This window comes from Eretmochelys imbricata, chromosome 1, assembly GCF_965152235.1.
Source record: "Eretmochelys imbricata isolate rEreImb1 chromosome 1, rEreImb1.hap1, whole genome shotgun sequence".
In the NCBI taxonomy this organism is placed as follows: domain Eukaryota; kingdom Metazoa; phylum Chordata; order Testudines; family Cheloniidae; genus Eretmochelys; species Eretmochelys imbricata.
Genome location: NC_135572.1, coordinates 151,817,255 through 151,841,016, shown reverse-complemented (window position 1 = coordinate 151,841,016; position 23,762 = coordinate 151,817,255). Strand labels below are relative to the sequence as shown.

The 23,762-nt window shown below is 40.6% G+C and overlaps 1 protein-coding gene across 1 annotated transcript in view; it reads left to right on the top strand.

Annotated features, from left to right (window-relative positions):
• The window catches only part of CFAP47 (cilia and flagella associated protein 47), a 627,152-nt gene that overhangs the window by 532,011 nt on the left and 71,379 nt on the right, over positions 1-23,762 (top strand). Inside the window, exon 59 of the mRNA XM_077807214.1 lies at positions 22,733-22,892. Coding sequence (XP_077663340.1) covers positions 22,733-22,892 — 160 coding nt within the window. The remainder of the gene's footprint in view (positions 1-22,732; positions 22,893-23,762) is intronic.

Sequence of the window (23,762 nt, the reverse complement as noted above, 5' to 3'; positions counted from 1 at the left end):
ATATTTATGACAACAACAGATTAATTATACCCCTAGCTTTCAAAGTGCAACAGTATGCGATATTTTTCAGTACATCAAAGTATACAGTACAGTAGTGTACCTTCCAATATCCCACTGTACACAATATGCCATACCTTCCAACCCACCACTGTGTACAATACAGCATACCTTCTAATACCCATTATGTATACAGTGGATGAAGTGAGCTGTAGCTCACGAAAGCTTATGCTCAAATAAATTGGTTAGTCTCTAAGTGCCACAAATACTCCTTTTCTTTTTGCGAATACAGACTAACACGGCTGCTACTCTGAAATCTGTATACAGTATTTTCAGAGCTTGTAATTTGTAAGCCCCTATTAGGTATTGATGTATTGTAATAGAAATAATATTGAAGTATGTATCCGTGTAACACTCAGCAACTGCAGGGATGGGTGCAGTAAGGTGATACTCAGGATTGGTGCACACCTGTTGTGTACTTTGCACCTTGTGGGAGAGAGCAGCTGACAACACTTCGTCCTTATCCTTTCTTGGTAAACTCTTTGCAGAAAAAACATTGCCATGAATGCTACTTTCTGTATTTCCAATGTGAGCTGGAAGTGGCTCTCTTGTTACATAGCAAGACCTATAGCTACTATGCGAATAGGGCACATGCTGTAGACCTACAGAAACCAGAGTGCTAATGCAAACAAACCACCTGACCTGTCCAAACTTCTTCAGTCAAAAGACTTTACATATGAAATGAGGTGCCACCTCAGAATGTGCTGCTAAGGGAATAGCGTGAAAGGAGTCGATCAGCTAAACATGCTTTACAGCTTTTCCAGCATTAGATACAAATCACACTCCCAGCAAAAACAGGAGAGAGGTTTGTGGCTCTCAGAGGAGCCTACAGTCAGCAACTGCTTCTGTCACAAGACTACAAGAGAGGGTGAATAATGAAAACCATTAAAAAACACTGAAAACACACCCACAGCCCTGCTTACTACACGATAGAGCAATTCCCCTCTTTAAAGCCTGTACCTGAGGGAAGTATGGAGTGTGGGGATATGGCATTGACCCACCCTGTCTAGACTAGGAAATAGATTGTATTGAAAAACGTGATAGTTTAAGCATGTTAGCAAACATGTTTTTAAACACTGCCTATTGTCCCAGTTTAGACCTGCCCATTCAGAAGAGGGGCAAGGAAACAAGGAAGGGGCACTGGGCATGTTAGACAGTCCCAGTTCAAACCATTTGAGCATCCAACCAGAGTGCTCAAGCAGTTATATTCCAGCCTAAAGATTCAGCTGGCCCATGGCCTTGAGCTGCTCTTTTCAACCCCAATAGTGGCCTTAGCAAGGTGAAGTTCACTTGTCTGCAGACACGATGGCATGAACAGAAAATCTGTGGGAATTGTGGTCCTATCATAATTAATCCTAAGGAATTCATCATGCGAGGGAGGAAATCCAGGGTATTTTAATTCTGACCTGGGGTTCTGAGAGGGTAATGGAGTGAGCAAGCATTCACCCCTGGGCTACCACTACATACACAGACTCTACCCCACTCTTTTCTTACAAGCCAGGGAGGTGCTCAGTGCTTCTCTTTGTTTCAATCTTTAAAAACAAAAACAAAAAACAGATTCCCATCCATCCAGGCCACATGGCTGTTTCCTTACTACAGCCACCCTCCACCCACCAGACTCCCAGCTATGGTCTATGCTGTCCCCCGTCCTCCCCCCACGATCATTCCCAGTGTCCACGGCGCCCCGCCCCGTTCCTCCCTCCTATCCCCCATGGATTTATTTCTCCCCCAAACACCCCCCCCACACACACACACTGCTAGCCCCGGCCCTGCTACCCTCCCAGATGCCCATCCATTCAGGCCACATGGCTGTTGCCTTGCTGCAGCCACCCCGCCCCACCTGACTCCCAGCCTTGGCCTATGCTGTCCCCGTTTCCCCCCACGATCCCCACAATTATCCCCAGCAGCTCCCCCTTCCTCCTTCCCTCCCCTGAGCCTCTTGCCCTGAAGCAGGGCAGGGCAAGCAGCCACAGAGCACAGGCAAGATACTCTCCTTCTGACCTGAGGCAGGTACCTAAGCACAGCTCTATCTCCCTACCCCCTCTGGAATGTGCCCCCCCAGGTGTCTGGGGAGGGGCATATGACCATTCCTGCCCCTCCCTAGCATCGCCTCTGTATGTGGGCTGTTGTTTGCATACTTGTAGTGAGCCATGTTGCTGTTTGTACATGGTCCCCAAAGCCTGTGCACAGAGCTGCCCCTTGGCTGGAGGCACAACCAGCTCTGTCGCCCCCACATAGCTGTTACTCCCACCTCCTCTGATCAACTGTCACATCCAACCGCCACAGAACCTTTGGCCTCTAATAGTCCATCCGGTTCTCATAGGGCCCAGTGATTGAACCTGGTGCTATTTTAAACAAAAAGAGCTCTCAGCTGTACTTGTAGCTGTTTCCATTGCTTGACACTGAGTCAGAGACATTGTAGACTTCAGAGTCACACACAGAATGGCAATCCTGGAAGATTAATGCTGATTGGTGCAGGTGCAAATGAGGAAGTATGCTACAGTGAGGGGCTGTGTGTGTTTGGGGTTATTGTTGGTGCTGGTCATAGTGTTGTATGGGTAATTTTAAAGAACTGTGACAGATGGGCCAAATAATCCATTATCTGTTCAGTCTCCTTCAGACAACCAATGTAATTGTTGGATGCAAATTAGCTGATTGGGCTGCAAGTGGCCCATGGACTGCAGGTTGAGAACCACTGTTGTAGATGTTTCCACTGCTTCACATTGACTCAACAGACATTCTAGGCTTCAGAGTGACTGTGCTGGGATCTTATGATGTAGATTACATATATGCTTTCAGTGCTCTGCTGAATAGGAATGGGATTAATCACATGCTTAAAGTTAAGAATGTACTTAATTGCTTCAGTGAATCAGGGCCTAAATATTCACCAAAACATTTATTTATATATAATATAATTTCACTATGCCCACAAGATATTAAACTTATCCTAAACCCAATAATACCATAACTCTAGCTTTTAACAAATGGAGTCATTTAAATTGTTCACTGTAGGGAAGGATTAATTTAATTAAAATGAACATCATATCCACATTATTCTACCACTTTAATTCTCTTCCCTGGATATTCAATCATACTACTAATAGAATTAACCAACTATTCAAAACATTTTTATGGGGGAGATAAATTATTCAAATTCTCATTAAAAATTTGTATCTTTTAGTTACAAAAGAGAATTTAGATTCCCCAATTTACTTTTCTGTCATAAAGCCTTTATGATTAGACAAGTCCTATTTTGGTTTGATGAAATTTCTGGTGTTGAACCTGTCTGGATGCATTTAGGGAAGAGGCTGCTTCTGCTGCTACCTCTCACCATGCCTTTAGGTTTTAGGACTGCTAGAATAATAATTTTTCCATTCTATCCACGGTAACTCATGCCCATGATATATGGTTCTCAGTGTTTAAAATATTTATGCTAAAACCTTATACACTTAAAAAGAGACCAATCTGAAATCCTCCATCATTAGAAATAATTGATGATGGCATTTTGGCCTGGTTGGATTTGAAAAAATAAATATAGGTTTAAGCAATATTTTCATTCCTTTGAAGAGTCACATCATTATCAGTCTGAGGAAAAAATCAGTTTAGGCAATAATGGTGAATGTGTGGTGCTTCAAATAGAAAAAGATGCTTTAATGACAAGTATAACTAAGGCATTGTCACTATTAAAATGTATAGTATATATATGGCTTGGAAATTATGGTATATAGTAGATAGGATTTTAACCTCATGTATAGGCTAGAATTAGGATAGCCTTAGAGAAATATGGAGGAGAGATTTAGAGTTACAATTAGATCAGAAACATTCGAATCAATATGTTAATATTAAAAGGTCATCAACTCCTGCAACAGAATATCATTAATTGGACACAGAGGTTTATGTTAGCAACATTTATAAAATCCTCTAATACAGTTGTGGTCACTTGTTATATTACTGTCTTGTGGGAAAGGGGAGAAACTGAAGGTATTTCTTCTACAGAGCACTAACCCATTTAGAGTATCATGACTGCAAATGTTGGAGATAGGTTCAACTTTCTAGAACTCTGCCAAATTCTAATTTCTGGAATGAGGAAGCAAATTTGCTCTGTAGTGGTCTAGGCGTAAGCATCTAACACTGCTTAGTTTATTATTAAAACAATTTTGATGAATTTAGAAGATGATGCCTGCTCTCCATGGGTGGAACCTTGATTTGCACAACCTATTGTAACTCTCAGAAAATAATTCTAGGTAATGGAAATGAATTAATGGTAGTACTTTAGACTTATGTAACATTATCCAGTTGAGGAGGATTTACTATTATACTAATTTTACAAGTAGGGAAACTGAGACTGTGACTGCACTAAGATTTCACAGTAAGTCAGTTGCAAAACTGGTAATAAAATTGAAAGGTCCATGACTGCAAGCAAATCCATTGTTCTGTCAGAAACCTGCGTAGTTTCTGGTCAGCTCATCTGGTGTGCTGCTATGGACCCCAGGCTTCCATAGAGCCACTAGCCTAGCCTAGTCTCTAAGACCCCTGGCCTGAGGCAGGGTTTCCTGGCTTTCCACTCTGTGGCCAGGAGCCTGGAAGCTCTCAGAGTTTGCAGACTCTTGGTTTCACAGCAGGAAGCCCTGGCATGGCAGGACAGCTATGGAGCCACAGACCCTGAAAACCTGAGGTTCTTGGTCCTGGGCAGTCCACATAGCGTTTCCATGGTCTGCAGCTCCTTCGCAGCCACACCATGTGGATTGGGAGCTTCAGTTCTAATAGAAGCTTAGTTTCCACCAGCTTATCACAAGGAGTCTGGAAGTTATCAAAGACTGAGCTGCAGCTGGTGCTTTTAGGTCTACGCTCCCACATCCACATCAAGGAAACTGGTAGTACTTCTTCCTAGTGTATGTGCAACGTGCCTCAGGTGGCATGTGACCAGGATTCATCACCGAATTTGTTCCGCTGGTCGGATCCTTAGCTTCCCTGTCCTGGGCCGGGTGCTGATGGGGAGTGCGATGTGAACACGGATCCATGCCCCCCACGGGTAGTACTGAGAACTCCAGTTTGAGCTGGGATTCAGCTCCTGAGTCTGCTGCAGGCAACCATGCAGCCCAGATTGCTGCAAGACTTCTAAGTTTCACGCAGCATCCTTGTCCTGGGAAGCATATTTTGTTTCAGAAACATCATGTGTTAGTGCTTCTGAAACCAAAATTTCAGAATTGCCAGTTTGTGAAAATTAAAAAAAAAAAAATTGGTTTCTGTCTGAGTCAAAATGAACCCAAAATATAAAAAACTGAAATTTCTTATGAACCAGAAATCACAAGGCTTGGCAAGTTCTACTTAGAAAACAAATGTAATTTAGAGGTCAGAGCACAGGTTTAAGAGTCTGGGGACCAACTATGCTGATGACTCACTATGTGACCTTGGGCAAATCACTTTAACTTCTCTGCTGTGGCTCAGTTTCTTTTGTTCATATGTAATTGTTAATATTACTTCCCTCACAAAGGTATTGTGAGAATTAATATTCAGAGACCTAACAGATTCAAGCTCTGATTTAATTGAGATATGAGAAGTTCCCATAATTTAAGTATATTTATTAAATACATAAAATTTGCTTAATAGTATGGTGCACTGTGCAGTGTTTCATGATTGTGACGTGGGGAATTTCATGTTCTTTTGAGAATCTTAATGCTAAATGTCTTTGCTTTTTTAAGTTTAAATGAACATGGATTGCACTGACTTTTTTTTTACATTGACTACTATAACCTTTCTCTGCTTGTTTTACAAGCACTAAAATCCTATATACTTTAAATCTTATTCCCCTGCATAATAGATTTTAAGATAAAACAAAGGGTAATAGCCTATAAAATTTATTTCTATTAATTATAAGTATCAGTGCCTGTTCCACATTGAATCCTAATGCAATCCATGTGTTTTCCTGCTATTTATATTACCTCAGCTACACTCAATCTGCGGACCTCATTGACTGCTGTTGGGGAGTTTTCATTCATGTTTTCATTCTATCTTTTATATCTAAAGTTTTTCCTCAGCAACATTTTGCTGGTTGAATTGGTGGCTATTTCTTTGTAGAGCTGGTTTCATGCTATTAGATGACATCACAGAGCAGGTATGAAGTACTAATTAGTGTAATGCTGTATTTCAATGAATGAAGCTCATTCCAGTTACATTTGTAAAGCCTTTAAAGAGTCTCACTTCCTTTTAGTTCCTTGTTAAAAGGAAGTGAAACTCTTTAAAGGCTTTCCAAACTTAACTGGCACTGTCAGAATACCTGCATTTATGTATCATGATTTGTGTATCCCCCATTATAACATGTACATAGAATTTAAAATAATGCATTGTAAGATTTTTTGTGTGTCTGTTCATTCATGGTAAACTAAGTGTTGGTACCAAGAATATGATTGAGACTAAAATTGCTATTGTGAAGCCCAGGGAACTTATCCAAAGGACTTCTCCCTTCGTTTGAGACTTCACAAGGAAGAAGGGATGTTGTAAGCTCAGTGATGCGGTGGCTCCTCTGAGATGCGATGCAGGGTGAATTCCAAGAACAGCATCAAACTTAAAGCACAAGTTCTACATCTTAAAACTGAAGAACCTGTATCTGTAATAAGAGGAGATAGGTGTCATTTTCAAGGGGAAGGGCCTATCTAACCATAAAAGAGAGTTGAGGTTGTGTAAAGGTTCAGGCTGAAAAAAACACATTGGTTTCATTGTTGAATTTGGTGAATCAGTTACAGTATAGTATTTTTATTTTTTCAAATAAGCCCATTTTGGAAACAATTATTTTCTGCTCTGCTGCATAGTACAAAGCAGGGCTGACCTTACTGAAGTTACGTAGTTTTGCATTCTCCTACATCCTCAAGTTGAAAGGGGGAAAAAGGGGGCACTGATCGTTTTTATAGACAATACTTTTTTTCCTAAAGAGTAATGGGTATGCCTCAAACCATTGCTTTCACAGAGTTGACTAGAATGTATAGAACAGACATAGTTGGGTGAATAGGTATGCTTTCTAAAGCTGCTTGGTTTTCCCTCAGAAACCTTGCTGCTTGTAAATGAATTATTTGGAAGAGCTGTATTTCTAAAAGAAGGCTACAGTCTCGTTTAATCAGCCAACATCCCGAAAAGCAATTCCCAGCATTTAATAAGCTGCAAATTCTAATTGAAATTAGGGGGTGTTATTTGCGTTTGACATTTCTGAACCTTCTGAAGGACGTAGTCATGTTGATGAAAAGTCATATTGGCAGTATGAAACCCCAGTGCTAAGAGACCCATTTTTAAGCCAGATACAATACTAGTTTAATAATCAGAAAAAGAACTCAACAGTTTAATTTTTTTAATGTTACATATTTATAAAATAAAATAATTCTGATTTCTCAAACCAGTATTTAAGCCGAAGAGGAATAGATTTACTATCATTGACCAAAAAAAAGAAATCCTGCATTTAACCATTTTGCTCACAGCCCAGCATTCAGAGCATTAGCAAATTGAGCAGAACCACTCACTCTCTATAAACTAATTATCAAATGTAAACTCCAATTCAGCATTTTTTAACTACCTGATAGTAGAAACCACATTGCTAGTATCACAAAAGATGTTACTTTTCAACAACATAGTTGCTGCTCCATTTATAGTAAAATGTAAGCTATAAAATATAAGCAATTAAATTGCTTTTTTTTGTTTATTTTACTACAGTTCTTTGAATTTTCTTTTAAAGTAATTGCAGTTGTAGAAAATATCCCATATAACTTCCGTTTACTATCCCTTCTCAAGTTTTGTACTATATTTTTCTCTTTTAAAAATACCTCATATTAAATGTTTTTAGAGAAAGGAATGGAGGAGAAGGTCCTACAGTCAGTATAGTACTGTAGGCTATTACAGTACTGACTTCACTTCAAGGCACAACCGATTTTGGGTAGTTAAGTATTTACCTCCCCTTTTTTCTGTAGTGGGACAAAGTACACTCACTGTTCACTTGGAAAGTAACTAACAGCTGTTATAAACAATGATACACTGAGATTTGTGTCTTCTAATAGGGCCTTTTGTCCCTATGCTAGGAGCTAAGACTGATAGTGTCTGTAGGAATTAAGATGACTGTGTTCTTTTAATACTGCTTGTAATCAGTACATTTTCTGAGGGAAGTCTATTAGAATTGTGTATTAGACCTCTAGAGCTGAATTTTATATTACACCTAATCTTGACACACAAAGAATTAATCACAAAAATAAAAATTACTGGTTGCTTAGGTGCCAGTGATCATGGCTTGATTATATTTCTTAGATGTAAATAGAATAAAGCCTCAACCAACAACATATATGCTTGTTGCTATGAGCTGAGTGAAATTTAGAATTTCCATCCCACAGGGAATTCCAGCATTTCAACATTTGTTTTGTCTTGAAACAGAAGGAAAAGGTGAATTTTGAAATTTTCAGATTGTTAATTCAGAAAAATTCAGAAAAATTCTATTTGGAAATGTCAAAACACTACTGTTAGACATTTTCAGTTGAAACAATACATTTTTACATTCCTGAAATCAAAATGTTTAATTTCATTTAGTTTTGTTGAATTGACCCAAAAGATTTCCTTCCAAGTCAGAACAACATTAAACTGTGTTTCTCTAATGCATTGCCTTATGGGAGTTATAATTTGGGCCCATTGTCTCCTATGAGCCTGCCTTCCTGGAGGACTGTATCTCCCACAATACAGTGCAGACCCATCTGATCAGTCATGGAGATAATGGTAGATAATCAGCTGAACATGAGCTCCCAGGGCAACACTGTGGCTAAAAGGGCTTATGCAATTGTTGGACATGAAGGCTATCAATTAGAAGTAGGGAGGATGTATTATGTCTGTATTTGGAATTGATGTGGTTGCTACTGGAATTCTGTGTGCAGTCCTGGTGTCTAACTAGGATACTGAAAAAGTGAAGAGGTTTCAGAGAATTGCCAAAAGAATGATTAAAGGATCGGAAAACACACCTTATAGTGAGAGACTCAAAGACCTCAGTTGGTACAGTTTAACAACCAGAAGGGATGACTTTATCACAATCTATAAGTACCAACGTAGGAAAAGAAAATTTAATAGAGGGTTCTTCAGTCCATTAGGCCAAAGTATAATAAGATCCAGTGGCTAGAAGCTGAAGCTCAGCAAATGCAGACTAGAAGTAATGTGTAGACATAACAGTAAAGGCAATGAACTATTTGAAAAACTTACCAAGAGATATGGTGGATTTTAAATCATGGAAAATTTGGGCACCAAGATTACATGTTTTTCAAAAAGATGTGCTCTAGATTAGGGTCTACAGCTACTGGACATGAAGCAGAAATTTATTCAGGGAAAACCCCTCGCCTTTGTTATGCAGGAGGTGAGACTAGATGATCAGAATGGCCTCAAAATCTAGGAATTAATGGAATGCAGTAAGAAGGGCTGCTCACTGCAGATTTACTCATTTAACTCTATCCCTATGTTTGGAATCACTCTTGTCTTTCCTAATCCTGCCTTCATACACCATCTCCTATATATTAAAGAAAAAGGCAATTTAATTCTGCACTTGTTCACCCTGCCTTTCAAATAACACCAAGTGAGGACTGGTGAAGAGATTTCCATTAAGTACCTAAGTAAGCTATAGGCAGATAATTCTGGAAAGTTACCTGCCTTCCATGCTGCACGGGAAGGTGAAAAGTCCCCAAGGTCACTGCCAATCTAACCTTGGGGAAAATTCCTTTCAGACCCCACACAGTGATCAGTTAGATCCCAAGCAGGGGCCAGTCAGTGGAGCACATGAGAGAAAGACTGCTTGGTGCCACCTGAAGGCACTGGCCCACTCAGTCCAGTGTCCCATGTTCAGCCACAGCCTTCTCTGATGCTTCAGAGGAAGGAGACCAAAAAACCCCAGAATACACTGTGGGGTAAAAATCCCTTCCTGGCCTCTGTGGGTGGCAGTCTTAAGCCCTGAAGCATGAGATTTAGGAGCATAAGACATAAACTGGAAGGGACCATCAGGGCTGCCAAAACCTCCCACCCTAACAAGCAATCCCATCATACAATCCCACTCATAAATTTCTCCAGGTCTCCCAGATTTGAATTTAATCTGAAAATGGTAAAGTCATTTTATCTCTTGTACAAGTGGATTTCATTTGTTCCTACTGGATTCCCATCCTGGAGCTCCCACATCTGGACATGATCTTGAACACATGAATATCAGTTGCTCCAACATTCTCCAGATTTTGGCTGTTGAGTTAGCCTTTTCTGACCTGCGATTGACAATCTATATTGATATATCTTTGCCTGCTACGACAACTGGGCAGCAGTGGCATGAATAAATAGCCAGAGCAGATGGTTCAAAATCAGATTGAGCCTTTCCTCAACGAAAGTAGATGTGGTGTGGGACTCTGTCAGAGTGTATTCAGAACAGAACATCTTGCAACCTGGAGAGCTGTGGATACAAGACACACCCACCACGTACAGGTACTCTCGGAAAACATCTTTTTTCTCTCTTGACAGAACTAACAGGGAGCGTGTCAGAGTGAATGACAAGTTTGAAACCAAAGATTTTTCTGAGGAAGAAATAGAGCTTGCCACCCCACCATAATTTCTTGATGCAGAATGTTTTTGCCAATGTCTTCTCTGGGAGCAAACTTCTGTTCCTTCAGTTGTGTTACTGTTAAGGAAATCCACAGTAGGTTATCAGTACCACCTGTCACAATCACAGATCATCAGATTTATTTTTCAGATTGCCATGCAAACGTAAGGCCCTGAGGGTCTAGAACCCAGTCCTGCGGAGCTGCCAGCATCTCTACACTGCCACATAGCAGCAGCTATAACCAGATAGTGCCACTGTCCAAGACCTGCTGTGAAGACAGACCCCGGGAAGTCCTTGTCTCAAGGGGTTTGAGAGGCAGCAAACCCATGGCTCTCAATAGGTTTATAGAGGGCAGGAAGCCAAAGGGGTATTCCAGGAGGTGTCCAGGCAACAGTGCAGATGTCCTGTAGCTGCCATGACCACTCCTTGCTCCTGAACTTCTGGCTTTGACCTTGGCTTGATTTGGACTTCGCCTCCTGACTTGGACCCTGAAACCTGATTCAGACTCTGATTCTGAGTATCAACCTTGGCTTGGAATCTGACTATACACTCCTCCTCTACTCCCTAGCTCAGGTTTGCCCCAGCTCTGACCCAGGGTCCTGACTGAGTGTGTTGGAATCCTGACACCAATAACACATTGGAGAGAGACTCAATCCCAGTCCTCTGCACAGGTGCAGAGTTTATGAACCTGTTTCCAATTTCCATTTCTAGTATTCCTGCTGAAAATTATGACAGGCCACACAGATATCTGTTGATTCTACTCCATTCGCCATCCAGATCATTGGGGTTCTTGCAATACTGTAATTTCTGAAAAACTTCTAGTAGACCAAAGGAGTTGATCAAACGATCCACATGCAAAGTTAGTCGAGGAGAAGCTGTGATAGCATCTTTGAAGGTCATCTCAGGGAATCCTTTCAAAACACACATTTTCAGAAATAGATTATTGAATTCCTGCTTTCAGAGAAAAAAAACCATACAACATCATGGTCAGAGATAGTTCTGTGGGGTAAATAAGAATCAAGAGTCAAAAAATCCCTTGCAGGAGAGAGGGGTTTCTTTTTTTTTATCTTCAATTATCTAGTCAGAAAGGTAGCAAAAAAGTTTACTGTCATCATTAAGACACGTACATTAGCCTTAGATTTTGGTTTCTGTGGAGTACTGAGACACCATGGAATATGATATGCAAACCAACCTTACTGCAGAAGCATGTTTGCCCAACTGTGGGAACTGACTTGTCAACAATGAGCAATGATGAAACTCAGGGAAATAGTACAGGAGATTCACAGAAGAGACTAAAAGCTATACTTTTTTTTTTCTTGACTCTATCAAGAGGTTATGAACTATGTCAAGGAATAAACTTTGGAAAGGATAAAAGTGCTGAGTAATCTTTGCATCCCTCACCATTCACATGCCAAGAATAAATCAGAGAAGATTTGCTTTTATACAGTTGATTTCTTTGAAAATTAACATGTAATACAGTTTCTGGCTACTTGTCATAAATTGTGTAATGTTTGGCTGAATACAAAACGTAAAAAGATGCAGCTGTACCAATTTCATTTCTGATTTTGTCATACTTATATTTTGATTAAAATCTTCTATAACTTCAGAATTTCAGTGTGTAGTCAGTGATAAGAACAGTTACTGATGGTTAAGAAAAGTTTAAAATGAAAATAAAAATATCTATCAAAAATAAGCAAAGATATATGACATATGTCCAAAATTCAATTACACCTGAACTGAAAGTTATAGTTTTTTTTTAAACCACAAATTCAAGATATTTCAGTGTGTATTTTGGTTTAAAAATGAGATTAAATGGATAAAACTAGTCATGGTTTTACTGTATAGGAGAGATGGAAAAGCGGAACTTCCTGCTAGTGTCATCTCACAGGGGAAGGTGAACTTTTAACCTTCATTGACAAATTGGGTAGGACTGAAGTCTTTTTATAGTTGTCTGCCAAAAGGGACATGCCATCTTTCCTACATAATGAATGTGATGCTTCCAGTGTTGTTCTCATAGGGATTGTCCACATGGTAACTAAGTGTGCAACAAATGTGTAGCAAGCCAAGGTGTTAATCTACAGTGTGCCAACTTGCCAGGCATTATCTTACTGTCTTGAAGTTTCTTACACAGTGATGCTTGGGAGCAAGAGCAGGCCAGGGGAATAGCAGGGCTGGGCAAGAGACTCCAGTGTTATGTGGATCCATAGTTGCCTAGTTTTCAGGTGTATGCCAAGTGATTTTACTCACAGCTGTGAGTAAAGCAAGTTATTTTTTGCATGTGCTCCAGAGAGAGAGAGCTCCCTCATTTCCCAGTGCTCTTAGGCATCAAGCCAAAGCTTGTTGAAGTCAATGGGCAGTTCTTCCATAGAGTTCAATGGCTTATGACTCAGGCCCACACTTGGGTACACACATGAGGAAGATGGACCCTTTGAAGTCAGCCAACATAGTTGTCAGTAGGTAAATGAAGGTTTTATACAGTGTTCCAAAGTTTTGTCTACACCGCATCCAGATGCTTGGGGAAAATTGGAATTGAAAAAAAAAAGTGAAAAATACTCAACCTACTGTTAAATCATAGATAGAAAATGTATCCCCACTGTAAGTATCTCTCACACTTTGCTGTCTAAGTACCATCCGCAATCCTGTGTCCACCCATCTTTTCCTTTGACTCCCCTCCCACACCTTCCTCCATTTTATTGTCTTTGCCTCCCATCCTTCCCCCATTTTTTCCTCTGCTTCTTAAGTCCTGCTGCCCATTGTTCTCTGTGCTCCCATTCCATTTTTCCATCCTAACCTGTGCCCTATGTACAGCTGCTGCATTGTACTCTGACCCCTTTTCTCTACCCCACCATCTGGACAAGTCATCTTCCACCTCTTCCTTTCTCAGCTTTTAGCTCCAAGTCCTCAGACTGAAATCCTGTAAAATCAACCATAGCAGGTTTGAGGAGAAACTGCAGGGAATCTCTGTAGTCTGTCAGCAGCCTAGTTATACGTATGCAATAGCAGTTGGGATGAGGGCGGCCTTGAAGCAAGGCCATGAGTGTCTTGATGCTTGGCAACCCTGTGACACCCACACAGAGCATGGATGCCATACCAGCAAGGGAAGACAGTGGCTACAAGGGGCTGCCACAGAGTGGTTCAACTGAGGTTGTACAGCCTTCCCCTCACCACCACCGAACATTCCTGCACCAAACTTGGCTACTCAATATGGCATGGGAGTGTGGTGGTGGTGGGGATTTTCTCCTAAAATGTATCAGGCAGAAACCTTGTGTTAGGAATGAAAAATACCATCACTATGATACTATGCATGTATCCTAAACAAGAGTATGCTCCTCATTATTTAACTTCTATTACTGGTATATTTAATCTAAAAGTTAAACTATTAAAAATGTAATTTTTCTTGTTATGGTTATTACCAGAGCAATGAACTACTGTATTTGGCAATATGTTTTAAAATGAGTTTCAATCTTATGTATTGTAGCATTAGTTATTACTACACTTTTATGATAAATAAAGGCTATAGATATTGCTGTCATATGTTAAGTAGTTTTTTATTTCAGCAGCAACTGTACTGTAGGCTATTAGTTAGAGAAGGATAATTTTATAAATGAACAGGAAAGTTCATGCCTGGCCTTTTAGACAGGCTTCATTTAAAAACCAAATAAATCGCATTAAAGAAAAGTACATATTTAATTACTGAGCTCTGTTCTTGATCCATTTGTTTTAATCTAAATAGCAGTTGTTTAACTTTAGTACCACAAAGAAATCCTTCTAATTTAAAGCTCTAAACAAAAAAAGTCACAAAGTATCTGTCAGAGTTATACAAAATTTTATAAAATGCAAGAGTCATGAAATGGCAAACAAACACTCTGTCTCTGCTACATTGTCCTTTGTGTGCTTCTAATAGTGATGGTGTGAAACCATTCAAATAAAGGGTAAAGACTTGACACAGCTATTCTTCCTCTCATGCCACTCACTTTTTTTTAAACAAACCCCAACACTTCTCAAATCAATTTCAAATATTTTGCAAGTTTGAAATAGACATTTGTGTATCCCTGGTTAAGGTCTAATTTCCATATAATAAGGTCTGGTTTCCTAATAAGGGAAGGAACATCCTCAAAAGCAATCAGGTAAATATGGCCTCGAATTCTAGATTGAAACACTGACATCAGAGCCCCATCAGCAGGCATCCACAGTGGGAATGGACTGATCCAAGCTCTCATAATTCAGGAAGCAAACAGCCACTAAGTGCGGGTGGGATGGGGCAGGGGGAGGAGACACTCTGGCCCAAACTCAAGAAGGTTGACATGCAAGGTTGTGTACATTAGATTCCTTTATGCACAATTAAACACCGTTATGCCTACTTATACACACACTGTTTAAGGGAATATAAGATGTTTTGGTTACATGCTGAGGAGCCAGGAGATAATATAAAAATCTTTAAGTTAATGTAGGATGAGGGCTAATTTAGCTTTCAGCCTTTTACACCCTCCTGGGATTAGCTATTTTCCTTTCTTTGTTATGTATGATTTGCACCAACATAGACTTCTTTGCACTCAGATTCAGTGAGCCAGACTATAATGTCTGTGGAAGGGGTATGAAGATAGTGTAAATTACACCAACTTAAATACCCTCTGGAGACTCCTCTCTGAAGTTGGTTCCATGAATACATTGGTGACAAGTGAGGTAAAGTGACCATCATCTTCCCAGCTACCCTGAGGTGTAGCGAGACTCCTGAAAACCTAACTGCTGAAATGCACCTGACTGACATGTGAGTCAGACACATGTTCAGCGCTGAAATTCTAATTATATACAGACCATCCAAAAATTCATTTCAGAGCAGACAAATCTTGTTTCATGCCTAACCCTGCAGGCACCTAGTCTTATCATGGGAGACATCTGCATACAAGCAGATGCCACCTGTGACCCACTGACCCAGGAATGAAAAAGTGTCATGACGACAAAGGGATTTCCCCAAGCAATCTCCCAGCAAGACACAGGGCCAGCCATAATGACCCACCTTGAATCCTCATTGATGGATCCAGGGAAGTGTTCTTTCCATTTACACAAACTACCTAGCTGTGCAAGACCAGTGTAAAACAGGCAAGTCACACTGCTATACTTACCCATCCATGTCCCCAGGCAAAGCTCACTGCCAAGTGGAGGGGAGGGTCTGAAGCAGCCTCACCAGAGTAACAGAGTCAGTAAAAATCAGCCTAAAGCACTGATATATATTCACTCCCAGTGGAAGTGCCCAGAGAAGTCTTACTCTCCACACATGAGCCAGAATTTTGCCTCTTCTAGCTGGTGAAGGCAAGCAAAGATCACCTGGGCCTTCTGCACACTAGTGTGATCAATGCATCCCTCAGGGACAGTAACCTACCAGAGCCCTGGCAATATCTCGCTAACTACCTGATCTTAAACCCTCCCCTTCTGAGTGAATTCACTGAGGAGGTATTAGCAAATCATCTCCAGCAGCATCTATCCTCTTCCCATGCGGATTCTGACTGTGACACAAAGAGAGTGCCAATCATATTGACTTCCTAGCGATGGACAGTGACAAGACAATCATGACTGATTTTAGCAGACCTATCTACTGCTTTCAGCACAGATGATCCTGAGGTCATTATAGCCTTTTTGGGGAACCTAGCAAGAAGAGAGAGACTTGCTGCCAGATGGTTCTGCTTATTTCACTTAGTTCTCAGAGGGTTGTGATGGGCAGCTGCTCCTCCCCACCCAGAGTGTTCACCTGTGGAATCCCACAGGGCTCCAGTTCATCATCTATGATAAAGCACTGGAAGACGACCTGAAATGCTGCCAGCTCAATTGCCAGTAATAAATCAATGATATAGTCCTTTCTAAAGCTGACCACACCATAACCTGCCTACATCAGTGCTGTGAAGAAACGTATGACCAGGTAATTAACAGCTGATTGAAACTCATCTTGGGAAAGACAAAGGTGCAGTCAGTAAGCAAGAGGAAGCCTTTCAGAGATCTTGAGGAATCCATGGCCCACTCCACTGAGGGTGTTCATCCCTAAATTAGCAGAGTTTTGCATAGTCTTACCTCGTATATCTGAATTTCCAAGCTGCAGGAATGGCTATAAATATCTTTTTCCACTCCACCTGGAAAGAAAAATGGATCCAGTCCTCACACAGATGAAAACTTGGGCATAGTTATCCACACCTTCATTTCTTCAATAAAGGCTATTTCTTGAAGTGCACCCTACTTAGGGCTGACACGGTAGACACAAACATTACAAATGGCTCAGAATGCAGCAACCCAACTTCTAAGTAGAACAGGTAAATTAGAACATGTGACACTAGCTTTTTATTCAATATCTAATCCAATTCAAGGTTATGTTCCCAATTTTCAAAGCCCTCAATGGACTACAGTCTGCTTACAAAAGACCATCTGTTTCCTCACTAATAAAAAAATAGCATGTAACTGTCATTACCTAGATCAGAGGTCATTAGAAATTGTGACAATGCATTTTTAATTAAAGATGTACTGCCTCTGAACTCTCTGGAGAGAGAATTATGGATATTTCGTGTCTATATGCTACAGGGATTACTACAATATAAATACTTAGAGAGAAGTAGAAACAAGTCCTTAATATGCAGTGTTTGCTGGCAGATACATACCAAGTAAAAATGACAGAAGAGAAACATAAAGCAGTGTATGGTTTTTGCCATTATACCTATTTCATATCTATTTTATTAATTAGGGAAAATCATAAGGAAATCAATCTTTACTAGCAGGTAATGACCAGTTGGTTACTTGACAATCATAAGCAAGCCTAATAATATAAGAATTACCGTCATTATAAATAGTTTATAATAATAAGCTGTTTATTGAGCTGTATCATGAGTTAGCAGTGGTATTATAAAATTAGTGTGGTGTTTAATGATCAGTTTTCCACTGACCGGAGATCAGGATAGATTCATCATTACAATATTTATTTTGAGAAGCACTTGTGTTCTTTAACAAGCAGAATTAGCTACTGTATACACAGTTGGACACAGAATAATTCTCCAAACTCTCAGATTTTTTCATACATTACAATAACTGAAAATAAAAATAAACTCGTCTAATTTGTAGCTTTTGAAAAAAACCACAACTTACTTTATTAATGTCGTTTTATCAGAGAGCTAGAGGACCAGATCTTCAGCCCAGCTGCTACTCCAGTGCTGCTCTGACAATGCAAAGGGGCCATAAAGATAGCTTGACTGGCTAGCTGGAGATTTTCCAGGTAGTATAGTCTGGTGTAGCAAGAGTATGCCATACTGTCCTTGTAGCCGTCAGCCTAGATGCCATAGCCAGGGGAAGGAAATATCACCAGAGCACCACTGCACTCCAGCTATCCCGAACTACCAGTACAGACAACATGAGACCACAGGCAGTCAGTTGCAATGGGGTCTGTGATGCTGAGGTGTACTGAAATCGCCCCCTACTATATGCTGAGATGTAGTTTTGGTGCTTGCAGCAGCTGACTAGCTAGCTGCTTTTCTAACGATCCAATCCGAAGTGGAAAGTAGTGGCTTTAAAAATCAGGGAGAGCTAAATTGGTGTCTAGAGCCGTTTTCCAACAAGAGGAAACTGGGGGACAGGGCTTTACCACTCTTATCCTTCTCTCCAAATCCCTTTGCTGAGCAGTTAACCCTGAAGAGAGAGGAGGGAAAATGAGTCAAAATGAGAGGATAGTGATTTTTTGTTGTAGCTTCCTAAGTTTTTAAAAAATGAAATCTGAAAAAACAAATTCTATCATGTGGAACTACATTGGTTCCCACATGGTTCACCGGCAGGGTTGGAGCTTGTAAGCCACTGCACAGACCTCTGCCACTTGAGCCAAAGAGAAACAGATAGCAGTAGTAGGCTGTGATCATCTGTGGGTAAGCCACGAGGACTTAAGGAACACATTTATCATTGGGTTTCACAGCCATTTGCTGCCCACAGAAGAATACTGAGGCTCAGAAATCCTGGTTTCTTGTTCAAGGAGAGTCCATATGGGTGATCCCGTTCAGGTGTGCTTACATTCCTGTGCCTTTGCTTGGAGATGTTTGTTAGCAGAGCCTGTTTGGCCCACACATGCACCCTACATGTCCTTGTGCCCCTTCCAAAGACATATAGGTCTGCATGGGAGAACCGCCTGCAGTTCCTTGTCAGCCACCTTTGACCTGAGACAGTGTAGAGCTGCTCCTGCTCTCCTCAGTTTAGTAGCGTAGCATTAATTAGTTTAGTTTGGTAGTAGTTGTTGGGACTACAGTCCCCTCCTTTTTCCTTTCATTTTTTCTTCATTAAGGGGGTTATTCTGAACTTTTGTTCTGGGGTATGCTAAGATCTGTGGATTTTACAAAAACTCTTTCCTGCCTGGAATCTATCTCGGTCAGTTATGGGCATGCTTGGTGTCTTTGCTGTTTGGGAGTCCATCATATCCCCAGTAAGTGCAAAATCTACACCTTCAAAATGAGATCTCAGAAAAACAGGGAGATCAAGTTTAAACTACTGATGACAGAGAAAACCTTAAGATCAGCTTCTGGCCTCGGTTCTGACAACCACCCATACCCAAGTTTTCAAGTAGTTAGTGCCCCATCTACCTCAGGATCCCAGTCACTGAGAGCCTTGAGGGATACAAGCACTGCTGCTATGTCCACCTCATGGTCTCCGTCATCAAATGCCTCAGGCCACGTAGCATCTGCATTGGTGTTGACAGTACAGAGAATTTTACATTCTAACTCTCTGGGTCATCAACGCACAAGAAAGCTCCAGAGACCTCAGGTCCCAGATGAAATCCCGATTGGCTTCAGTATGGTGAGGGCATCTAAAGTGTCATACTACAAAACAGGACTTGGCACTTGGCACTCTTCAATTGTGGACCACTGTACCAGGGCTGATACAGATTCTTCCTCAAAGAGATCTGCACCGCCAGATCTTGATGTACCCCTAGTACCTATACATCATTAAGTACCACTGCATTGGTATCAGTGGAGTCTGACCTGGGACATTTTTACACCAAGGGTTTGGCATCCGTATCATCGATACTGAAGCCAACCTCCACAGGATCTTATCTATCTTCCACTTATATACCAACAGTACCACAGCAGCTGAGATTCTCGAAGGACCTCCTTGTCTCCAATGAGCTGGACTCACCATTACTTACCAGTACTGGACAACTACTCGAATCGAGATTTGCTGGGTCACCGACTCTGCATCTTTCATTTATACCACCTTACTCAGGACTTCCTATATCCAGGATGAGCAGTTGCCATCCCCTTTGGATTATGTTGAGGACGACTCTTCTGACTCAGATTTCTGTACAGAGTTCTCCCATTTATTAGGTTTGACATCATTGTACTACCCACACTGACATGGACAGAGGACAGAAGACTTCAACCCCAATAAACCTGGTAAGATCAATAGTGGATGCCTCCTCGTATGTCCTGTGAGCCCCCCGGTGGCCTGATTGGGACCCCTTGTGTCCTGTGTCATCACCAGTTCATGAGATCTTCTAGTCACTCCAGTAGGGAGCAAAATCAAGCACATTCACTCCAGCCTCCACTCCCACTATCTCAACCGGAAGAGTTGACCAGGGCCACCTTTGACCTGGGCAATTGGAGCGAAAGCACAGGGTGACGAGCTAAAGGGGTCATGGTTTGAAACCTCCCATGTGACCTTACCTGCCAGTTGAGAGCCAGTTGGGCTTACAGAGGCAGCCAGCCAGCCAGCCAGGGAAGAGACAGGCAGCACTGGAGAGCGTGGGCCCAAGCTGCACCTTGACTAGGCACTCAGCCAGATAACTCCTTCGGTGGGAGCAGGGGGTGCCCAGGGCACATTTCCACAGTTGAACAAAATAATGGGGGGGAGGTATCAGACAATAATTATTTAATGACAGCAGATATTGAGTTTCAAAAGTTAAAGCTTTATAATCTTTAAAACACAACATCATATGTCAAAATATACAAAATAAATATCCTTAAATCAAACTAATAACTTCTCAAGCAGCATTTTTACTTTGTCTATCTACAAATTTCAGTTATCAATGGAAATATTTTCTCAGTTTCAGCATGTACAATGAAATCTACATTTACAATAAAAATCTAATCCTTCCAAGCCTAGCTATTACAGATAAAATCAAATCTGTTTTTTAAAAGCGCTAAGTGCAATTGAAAAGTGACAGAAAGATGGTACAGAATGGTCACAGCTACCAATATGTTTCAACCCTGGTGTACTGTAAAATAGTTCAATCTCCAGGCCCATTTAGCCTCTGTTGAAACTGCTGGCTAGGGTGCCATTTGTGATGACGATTTCTGTAATGTAGACTTTTGTCTATGATGTCAACCAAAACAACACTTCATATCACATACAGCATTTGAGTGCCTTAGGGGCTGACCATATATTGAGCAGGGATGGCCAAAATGCGGCTCATGAGCTACATGCGGCTCTTTTACAGTTAAAATGTAGCTCATGGAGCCCCCCATTTCCCCTCATTCTCCACCTACCAGACGGGGGCTGGGGGGTAGCTTGGGGCTTCTTCCCTGCGGCAGGTTGGTGGGGCTAAGGACTTCTGCCCCACAGGGAGGGGGATTTCAGGGCATCAGCCCCATGGGGCTCACCTGCCAGGGTTCAGGGCTTCAGCAGGAGAGGGACAGAAGCCCTGAACCCTGGCAGGCGCGTCCCGTCTCTCAAACTTCTGAAGATTGTCGTTTGCAGCTCAGAGGGTCAGTAAGTTTGGCCACCCCTGCACTGTAGTATTTAGTGCTTTGTGTTACAATGCAGTGACTATTGCAGCCTGATCAAGTTAGAGCAGGTCTTAGTCTGCTTTCAACATAGTGCAGGGGTTCCAGCATGCACAGAGCTGCAGCAGGAGCGAGCAAAGGTGAGCGATATGTGTGCATTCATGTACACACACATGTCCCTGACTTCACTCTGTGAAATCTGGCTACCCTCCAGAATAGTATATCCATTCATTTCTGCAGTAATAGTCTGAGCACTGTACAAATTTATATTTTAACTTGTTTAACAGAAATTAAGATCTTGATGACTTGATCTTTATAAAACAGAAAATCTGACACAAAATACAGTAATCAGAAAACGAGTTAGCAGAGGTTCAAACCTAGTATTTAATTGAGTACTAGGAAAGAGAACGTATATCGCTACTTCATTTCCAAGTACTTATTTCACTGCTAACTACTAGCTTTGCTACAGACCAAAAATCAAGCTGCATGAAGAAATGTACTACCACTGAAGTGATTAAACATGAATCTCCCAGGATAAAATAATACCATTACTAAAATGAAGGTCATGCTCAGAGGACCCTCTTTAGAAGATTTTCTTTTGGGAAAGCTGGAAACTTATACCAGGTTTTACAGTTTATATATTTCAAATAAAACTTTGGTAGGTAAACATTTCTGTGAAATCAAAAGATCATTCAAAATAGTGGTTTAAAGCACCCAGTACAGAATTTGAATGTTCCACTTGAGGTTGCAGTTACCTGCCCAAAGGTACTAATTATTTCCTCTCATACAAAATATTTATAATTAAATAAAGGCAAATCAGAAAAAACAGTTTAGCCATGTGTAGATGTGACAGTTATAAAGGATTGTTTTTGATAGTATTAAATCCAAACATTCACAATTCATGAGTCAGACCCCCAAAAATCATGGGATCACCTTAAAATTATGACTTAAAATACATATTTTGCATATTTAATTCACCTCTAGGTTTTTGAGCCTGCAAGGTGCCTTCTGGTCACATTTGCAAGCTTTTCTCCACGACTATTAAGGTTAGAACCTTTTTTTTAAAATGAGAGCTTGGATTTTCAAGTAAGCACTTTTCTCCAGGAGCTGGGGTTTTAAGTAAAGCATGCATTTGTACATCTCATTGTGAGCAACAATATATTATTTGACTACTTGCAATAAAAGGTTAAAGTAATTTTGTTCCAATTGAGAAAATAATCCTTTATGATAAAGACCAAACTAAATATTCTGTGGGATAGACAAAGATAAATGTATAAATAGAAAGTGACTAAATGACTCAAAGCTTTCAAAATATGCCTTTACCACCTTAGTGACAAACTGTTGTATTATTTTACAGCAATCCCACTACCTCCAAAAGGTAAACTGGACATCCCGGTATTGTTTGTGCCTGACACAATGAAATTGTATGAAGCTGTGGTGATTGTTCATGTAGTGAAAGAAAATGGTGAAAACTGGCCCTATGATGATCCTGCTGAATTAAACAAAGAACTGAAAAGGTAATTATGGTGATAGGAAAAAATCACTGTTGAACATATTCAGCCAATGGTCAACTTTCTCCCTCAGACATATGCATACAACTCCTATTGCCTTCAGATGAAATTGCATGTGTATTTTTTAAGGGCAGAAATTTGTCCGGTCTGTGAGATGTTTCTATGTAAGTGTTTAAATATCCAAACAAAGAACTGCAATGGTAGCTGGCACTCCGTCAGCTTGAATACCCGCCTTTCATTTTCTTAAATTTGGAAACTCAAGAGAATTCCTTGTCACTGCTTTTAGGTATATTAGATGAACAACAGTTGGATTCTTCCATTATTCTTTGAACTAATTTGAATTAGTTCCAAATTTGAACTAATAATAAATCAGTAAATATCCTTTTGATATATTTGTGTAAGCAATTATCAGAGATATATTTGGCTTTATTCTGATTCCATTTTTGTTGATTTTCCACTAATATAACTATCAAATTCAATGAATTTGCTCCATATTTGCACTGACATAAGTGAGAGCAGATCAGACCAAGTGTTCTCATATCCTGAATACACAGCTCAATTCTCTTGTGTGATAAATTCACATCTTTGCAAAGTGCGTGTAAAACACTACCATTCTGATTTGGTTCCATTTTACATCCATTTTGCAGTTGCTGTGCATAGCTGTTAATGATTGCATAAGATGCAAGGGAATGGAAAATAATCAGGCACATTGAGAACTTTGGAGTCCAGGATAATTTAAGTAGAAAAGGGAGTGAGCCCCATGAAAGAACTCAAGAAATATGACCACAAAATAACAAACATATCTGAAAGAATTATTTCCATGTTTTTTCCGCCTTTAGACTAAATAAGGCTTTCATAGTGTCTCAAGTTGGGCAC